At 30.9% G+C, this 8,497-nt stretch overlaps 1 protein-coding gene across 1 annotated transcript; it reads left to right on the top strand.

Annotated features, from left to right (window-relative positions):
- The first annotated feature begins 5,745 nt into the window (after nucleotides 1–5,745).
- Nucleotides 5,746–8,036, top strand: LOC103492068 (isoleucine N-monooxygenase 1-like). The gene is made up of 2 exons (XM_008452253.3): nucleotides 5,746–6,773; nucleotides 7,169–8,036. Exons 1-2 carry the CDS (start codon nucleotides 5,757–5,759, stop codon nucleotides 7,811–7,813), a joined length of 1,662 nt encoding a protein of 553 aa, XP_008450475.2. The 5' UTR covers nucleotides 5,746–5,756; the 3' UTR covers nucleotides 7,814–8,036.
- The last annotated feature ends 461 nt before the right edge of the window (nucleotides 8,037–8,497 follow it).

Here is an 8,497-nt window from a genome sequence, read left to right as displayed (position 1 = left end):
AAAAAATTGTTTTAGTGGTGACTTTATGTTTGGTTTCTTTTGTTTGGCAATGAAAAGACTATCATGGTGGTGACTATTTCTCAAAACTTGACTTGGTTTTTGAAAAACATGAATAGAAAGTTGATAACAAAACAAGAAACGTAGATGTGGTCACTTATTAGATGTTTGGATTTTTTTATGCACTTATATTTTTCAAGTAACTAAAGGAGAATTTGTTCATGGGAAGTTAATGTTGTTTTTTACACTGGTAGTTCAAATTTGTGGGTTCCATCATCCAAGTGCTTCTCTATAAGTTCCCACCATCTTAGTAATTAAATGATTTATTTGTCTATTATATATTATAGCATCAAATGATTTTGAATTGTCTGTAGGTGGCTTGTCTACTCCATTTTAAGTACACGTCAAAACGTTTGAATAATTATAAAAAGAATGATCAGTTTGATTGATGTTGTACTATCATTGATGAGCTATTTTTCTTTATTTTGATCTTGTTGTACTATCATTGTGCTGAAAGTTCGATTGATGTTGTAATCCCACAAACTCTTTTCGAATGTGATCATATCTTTACCTCTGATTTGTGGTTCTATTTTATAGTCACGATATGCTTTCCAGTGGTATGAAGACTTCATATTCCACTTTGTTAAGAATTTTGGTCACTTAGTTGGAGATTTGATACAGGAAAAGCATTGGTCTTGGCCCTTTTAAAGAGCTTAGGTACTTTTATAATAATTATTGATAATTTAAACGGGAACTTCAAAGGTATTGCTTGAGGGCTTATATTGAGGGACCTTTTATAGGTATCTGCACATCCGTTTGCTGATGGAATTCCCGAGATTGTTGAGTTTCATTGCTATGATAAATACATGTAAGTTGAAGTTTTTTATTTTTCTTGATTTTTAACTAATATAGTCAATCGTCGTCTTCAGTTCTCTTATGATTTACTTAAATAGCTATAATGACTGTTGCTTTACTTAATGTAGTTAATCGAGGAGTGAGTTTTTAGTCTCTTAATTTAATTTATTGATAATGAGAAATGGAAATATTTATGCTAACTCATGTTTTTAATTTCCTTCAAAACAAAAATAGTTATGTTTGGTAACCAACCATTTGCTTTATTAATTAGTAATCAAATGTGAATATTTCTACTAGCAACTAGGTCATAACATTGTTACTTATCAATACAACCATCTTGATGTCTTTTATAGGGAGCTATCACTAAACAAATGACTGCAATAGAAGCAATGGTTGCAAGTGAGTACAATTAGCCAGACCCTCATCTTTGTGACAAGATCTTGAAGATGGTCATTTGTGAAGCGTTCTAGTTTGCTATTAGTTGCAGTTTTAGTTATTGCTCTCTCAATATATTCTTTTTCTTTTTTCTTTTTTCTTTTCCAAAAGATGATCAGTGTATAATAATTAAGCTTCATAATTTCTTTGTGTTTGGAGCCAAGTTGTATGTACACATTATTAAGATTTCATTTTGTATATGTACAAATAAAAGATTTCATTTTTAACTATTCGGTGTCATAGAAAATTGACAATAATGCAAGGATTTAATAAAAATAAATTTCAAAAAATGACATTAAAGACATCTTTAATGTTGGTGGAAAAACGACATTAAAGATGTATCATAAGTGACATTAAAGACATATTTAATGTCGGTTATCCACCAATATTAAAGGCCTTCAATAACACCTTCAAAGATGTCAGTTTATAACCGACATTGAAGGCCTTTAATGTCGGTTTATAACCGACATTAAAGATGTCTTTAATGTCGGTTATAAACCGACATTGAAGCCCAACCGACATTAAAGCCCTTTAATAACACTCGCAAAGATGCCGGTCGCCAAGTGACATTAAAGGCTAGATTTCTTGTAGTGTCAGCAAGAGGCAAAATCGAGAAGAAACTATTAATCAATAATTAAATTCAATTACTCTGCGGTTTTGTCGTCATTGTCGTCGTCAATTTCGACTTCCTTGCAATCTCATCCTTCCTCGACGGTTCGATCGCATGACATTCCTTACAAACCAATATAATCCACTGAAAAAACCTTCCTTCTCAACCACATCTTCCAACTATCGATCGAAGAAATGGACGGTGAGATGACACAACAAATTCTGAGAAACAAGTTCAACGAAAGCAAGGAAAAGGGCAACAAAGTTTGTAGAGTAGGCGCTCGGCGAGCAGGGGAGCGGTGTTTGTAGTTCGGCATTCAACGAGCAAGGGAGCGAGGGAGTGGCGTTCGACGTTCGGATGGTACTTAGCAAGTAGCAGTAGCAGCGTTCGACGTTCGACGAGCAGGCATTCGTCTTTGGATGGTAGTCGGGGTTCGACGACATTTGATGGCGTTCGACGGCGTTCGGGATGAGTGAGTTGCGAGAAAAAGGTATGGCGTCGTGTGGGTTGTGAGAAAGGAAGAAGGAAATTGGGGTTGTATGGAGGAAAAGGGAAAAAAGTAAAAAGAAAATGGAAAAATTAGGTTTATTTTTTTAAAAAAATTAGGTTTTTATGTTTTTTAATTATTTAGTAGTTCTTGACGTTTATAAAACGTCAAGAAATTTAAAAATCAATCCCCTCCACCTTTTCAATAAAATTCTTGACGTTTTAAAACGTCAAAAATTTAATCTATATTACTTGATGTTTTTAAAACATCAAGGATAAGTATATATTGTTTGACGTTTAAAAAACGTCAAGAATGTCGAATTCATAAAAATTATTGACGTGTTAAAAATGTCAAGAATTAAATAGATAATACTTGACGGTTTTAAAACGTCAAGAAAAATGCATATTACTTGACGTTTCAAAACCGTCAAGAAAGCTGAAAATTGACTACCCTCCATCTTTTCATAAAAATTCTTGACAGTTTTTCTTTCGTATCACCCCTTTCTTGACGTTTTTTTTAAACCAGCAAGAAACAAAAAATACAAATGTCAAGAAAGACTCTTTTTCTAGTAGTGTTAGCGTATATATTGATCAATGTAATTTGATAGTAGGTTACTTAGTTACACGATTATGTCACTTTCTTTGTTGTGAAGGAGATAATTTTTTTGTTTGTTGAGAATTGTGTTGTATACAATAGAAGATATATTTTTAGCTAGCTAGCGTGCAATTAATATAATGATAATGACGAATATTTTTTGACATAACATATGAGACAATTAATGATGGTTTTTAAACCATTTGATGTCATAAAAAATAGACAATAATACAACAATTAATAAAACTAAATTTATAAAAACGAAGACAAAAAACAATGTATAATGTCAATTTTAAACTGACATTATTGTCCTCTTTAATGTCGGTTTTAAAACACCATTAAAGCCCGATCAACATTAAAGATCTTTAGTAACACAATCATAGATGTTGGTTTAGAACCGACATCGAACTTCCTTAATTTTGGTTTTAAAACGACATCGTTAGTCTCTTTAGTGTCGATTTTAAACCGACATCAAAGCCCAATCGATATTAAAGGACTTTAATAACACTATCATACTTCTTTAATGTCGGTTTTAAACTGGCACTAAGACCCAGTTTTGTTATAATATACATGGTAATTCCATGAAAAGCTTGACTCGACTAATAATTGAATTTAGTGACATAACTACAAGATTTGTATAGAATCTTCCTTACTTTTAATTGTTATACTACAAAACGATAATAAATAACAAAGTATACAGTGGTAAAAGCATTTGAGAGTACTGACAACAAGAGGGAATAGATATATTAATGGGGATTTTATTTGTTTCATTTGAGCATTAAACTGATTTATTAAACTTTGTAGGATAAACATTATCTTTTCTCTAGAAATTATTATCATATTTGTTCAAATATAATATTCAAATAGCTTATTAAATCCAACTTAAATTGAAAAAAAAAAGAAAATAAAAGAAATAATGATAAAAGATGTCCTATAAATATATGTAAACAGAGTTGAAGCGGTAGAGAATTGGTTATAATTATTTTTTTTTATAACCATCATAGGTTAGTTAATTAAACTTGCTTTATCAAAGAATAGGTTTATTAACATAAAGTTATCCATATATGAAATTTTATTTTTGAATAATTTAAAAGTTTTTAATTATTTAGTTTGTGATTTTTAATTTCAATTATAAATAACTAACTTAAATTAGATAGTTGTGGTAGTCGTTTTCTTGTCTTGTTTTGTTTTTTTAGTGGAGAAAATAATTTAAGCACATTTTTCATCATGGATGAACTAATTTAACAATACAGTGTTTTTGTGGTCTAAATATAGTGGATAAGCTTCGCCAATCACATTTGGTAACTTTGTCTCTTCTTAAGTTTCACATTAAACATGTGCCTAAAAAGTAGTGGTCGTAATAAACATTTGTTTTTCTAAAAGAAAAAGGTAATAAAACAAAGCAAAGGACCAAAAGGAAAAAGAAAATTAAATGTACACTCGTGAGCGAAAAATGACCTTATGGAATTTGGTTACCACAATCTTTTCTTCTCATTATTGTTATCTTATTATTATCAATAAAATATGGGAGTTTTTTCAAATATATAAAAAAAGGCGAAGAATTTACACTGTATAAAACAATTCAAAAAATAAAAAAAACCCAAAAGCCCAACGTGTAAAATACCAAAAAATGCACTGTCAACAATGGTAACGTGTTGTTATATTTTTAACTATCCTATTTCTTTTCCTTCTTTCCCCAATTAAACCAATCAAAATCTTCTGTCACTTCGTTTAAAATCCAACAAATCCTCTCTTTTAAAATCAAATATTCTCCCTCTCTCCAATTAATTCACTTTTATCTTTCCCAAAATAAATATTTCTCCTTACAAAATATATCATCCACCTTCAAAATCAATTAATTATATAATCATTTATATAACTAACCAAATTTCTTCCAAATAACAAATCAAATAATTCAACCAATTAACCAAATAACACCCAAAATTAAAAATTTTCAAAATTAAATTTAGAATATTTAAACTTAAAAATTACTTACTTTGGGGCGTTACACGCGTAATATATTTGGTAACAGATTTGGTACACGATATTTTAGATTTGGGTACACAATCGTTTAGATTTGGCTACCCCAAATCTAAACCATTTTTTTTTCCAAAATTTTCAAAATGAAATAACTCAAAAATTAAAGTAGATAAAATAATTACAAAGTTCACTTGGTTCCATCTTTTGTTAATTAATTGAAACCAATCATATTTAAAACCAATCATATGTAAAGCTTATGTTCAATTGTTACTACTTGTATTTTCTAAATTAATTAAGCTCACCTCCACTTAAGTGCGAGAATTCAATGCTAACTGCAGCTTCTTGGCTCTCGAATGTGTAATTGGTCCTAAAGGTAACACAAGAGCGTCGTGTTGCAAGCCGCTTCATTAAATATTTGTTAAAAAGTTGATGAGCCAAAATCGAAGATTTAAGAGCATCCCGATGCATATGCATGTTGATAGGTATTAAAACATTTCTTAAACAAAATGACCTATATTATTAAATTTAAATATTTAAAGTATACACTTTATTAGGTTAATTTTTTGACTAACAAAGTGGAAAGCTCAATTAGAAATTAAATCAAGCTAAACATTTTATCAAGTTGAAATACCAAATAGACACATTTGAAATTAATTATAATAGTAATTCAATTGAACGGTACTTTATGTGTCTCTACAAATGCTACTTCAAATGCCACTTATGTCTATATATATGCACACACATATTCTCCAAAGGATATAGCTAAAAAACATTCCATTACTATACATAGAGAAAGTGATGGAAGTTGCTTCGATATTCACCGGTCAATTGATTTACCAAAACTCTCCAGTAGCCATGATCTCTAACTTGCAACCATCTTTCGTTATGTTTCTATTGATGGCTTTCATTTCTATCTTGTTTTTTCAGTGTTATAACAGTATGGAGAAACACTCAAACTTGCAACCTCCTCTTCCACCAGGGCCAAGGCCATGGCCTCTTGTTGGCTGCCTGCCCGCAATGTTGTCCAGTAACAACTCATCAACGCACGAATGGATTCATTCAATTATGAAGCAATTCAATGCTGAAATTGCTTCTATACGCCTCAGAAATACCTACGTAATCCCTGTCGCTTCTCCAGAACTCGCTCTTGAATTCCTTAAAACATATGATTCTGTCTTTGGATCCCGCTCTTCCTTTTCCAACGATGTTGATATGTTAACCGGCGGATGTGTCTCCACGATATTATCGCCAACGGGACCCCAATGGAGGAAGATGAAAAGAATTCTCACATCAGAGATACTCAATCCATCAACTCTCCATCGAATGCTTGGCCAAAGAACTGCTGAAGCCGATGCTCTTTTACACTATATTTTCAACCAAACATGCAAAAATGGAGGAGGTGCAGTGATCAACGTTAGAAGCATAACACAACATTATTGCGGTAACATTATTAGAAGAATAGTATTCAATAGAAGATACTATGGCGAAGGGAGGGAAGATGGGGGACCAACTTTTGAAGAAGAAGAACATAATCAAGCATTGTTGACCATTGTTAGGCATGTTAATTCATTTTCTATATCAGATTTCATGCCTTGTTTGAAGCCTCTTGATTTAGATGGACGTCAAAAAAATATGAAGAACGCTTTGAATGTTCTTAGAAAATATGATGAGCACATTATAAAAGAGAGAGTGCAACAATGGAAAAATGACGAGAAAATAAAAGGGGTTGAAGACATTCTTGATATCCTCATTTCACTTACAGATGACAATGAAAATTCCTTGTTGTCAATAGAAGAGATCAAGAATCAAATCATGGTAAGTGTTCTATAGTTCTGTATACGATAATTAACAAAGCATACATAAATTACTCGTTAGTACATATATGCATATGTGGAAAAATTGTTTCTAATTTCGTAATTAATTATTTTGTTTGAACATGAAAAAGTATTGACAATAAAATATTTGACCTATTTGATATTTGTTTAATTTTAACTCTACCAACTTTACTAAACAATAAATAAATATGTTTATCAATGATTCATGTGCTAAATCTTTTTTTAATGTTCAAGACCCTTTTGACACTTTATTTTACCTCAACTTTCTTTTCCATGTCCAAAGAAGAATAGAATCTGAAAAATTCGTTAATTTAAGCTTCCTCAAATTGTTGACGTATACTAACGCCAATTTTACCACCATTGTTATAATAATAGGATATACAACTTGCCACGATAGATAATCCTTCAAATGCTGTGGAATGGGCAATGGCAGAATTACTCAATCAACCAAAAGTTCTCAAAAAAGCTATTGAAGAATTGGATAAAGTAGTTGGAAGAGAGAGATTAGTCCAAGAATCGGATATCTCGAACCTCAAGTATCTCACAGCTTGTGTTAGAGAATCTTTTCGACTTCACCCATTTTCACCCTTCAATGTTGCCCATGTGTCCAACTCCGACATTGTTGTGGCTGGCTATTTTATTCCTAAAGGAAGTGAAGTGTTGCTAAGTCGTTTAGGTCTTGGTCGAAATCCAAGAATTTGGGAGGATCCAATGAAATTTAATCCAGAACGTCATCTAAAGGATGAGACAATTGAATTGGGAATTTCAGAACCCAATTTACGATTCATCACCTTCACTAGAGGGAGGAGAGGTTGTCCTGGTAGCTCACTAGGAACTAACATTACGATGATGTTATTTGCTAGACTTCTACAAGGATTTTCATGGACTTCATTGCCAAAATTCACAAAGACAGACATTCCTCAAACCAATGAATTATCTCTATTAAAGCCATTGCATTTGCATGCAAAGCCACGTTTATCTCATGATATGTACCAAAGTTTTATTGGCCATCAAGCATAAAGCTACCTAAGAAACGGTGTCTACAAAGAGAAAAAGTAGGCAGTACTCGTTTTCCATTCATACATATGCTTGTGTTTAATATATTTTTTATGTGCTATCATGTATTGTAAAACCAATTTTAGGTTATGTGTCATATTTTTCAATTATTTGAGGAGTTAAATTAGAAGTTGTGTAAGCATTAATATATGTAAATATAAATTAAATAAACAAATTAATTGGATTCTGTTTTGGTATTGCTTGTTGATTTTAAGTTTTAGTAAATTTCTTGTAGATTGTATGGAGTTTGTGTTTCGTTTTGATATATGATTGATAATGTGATAGAACTCCATAGTTTTATAACGTTATGGAGCATAATTTAATATATTTTGAACTCTATAGTTTTTTTTTTCTTTTAAGTCACAACTATGTTCTTGATGTAATTATAAAATATTTTTAAAATTACACTATCTCATACTTCAAATTTTTTTTTCTTACGGAGTTTTTAAAATTATTATTATATTATCTTTTAAAACTATTTCTATTTCCTTTTTTTTCTAAAATTAATGTATCTTTCATTTTAAAAGAGAGTGCTCATATATTAATGAGGTTATATACATCAAATAAACTTCACCTAATGCTTCTTTTTGTAGTAATATAATATACATATATATACATATTAATATACATAACATCTCATGATAGATT

The sequence above is a fragment of the Cucumis melo genome, chromosome 2, assembly GCF_025177605.1.
Source record: "Cucumis melo cultivar AY chromosome 2, USDA_Cmelo_AY_1.0, whole genome shotgun sequence".
Taxonomy (NCBI): Eukaryota; Viridiplantae; Streptophyta; class Magnoliopsida; order Cucurbitales; family Cucurbitaceae; genus Cucumis; species Cucumis melo.
Note: the sequence above shows the minus strand (reverse complement) of the source record. Positions and strands in the feature narration are given on the sequence as shown.

Bases quoted from the DNA above. Each gene is read 5' to 3' on its own strand.
- LOC103492068 (XM_008452253.3), top strand. From the start codon at position 5,757: ATGGAAGTTGCTTCGATATTCACCGGTCAATTGATTTACCAAAACTCT. The intron at 6,774-7,168 runs GTAAGTGTTCTA...TTATAATAATAG, and splicing joins AGATCAAGAATCAAATCATG to GATATACAACTTGCCACGAT.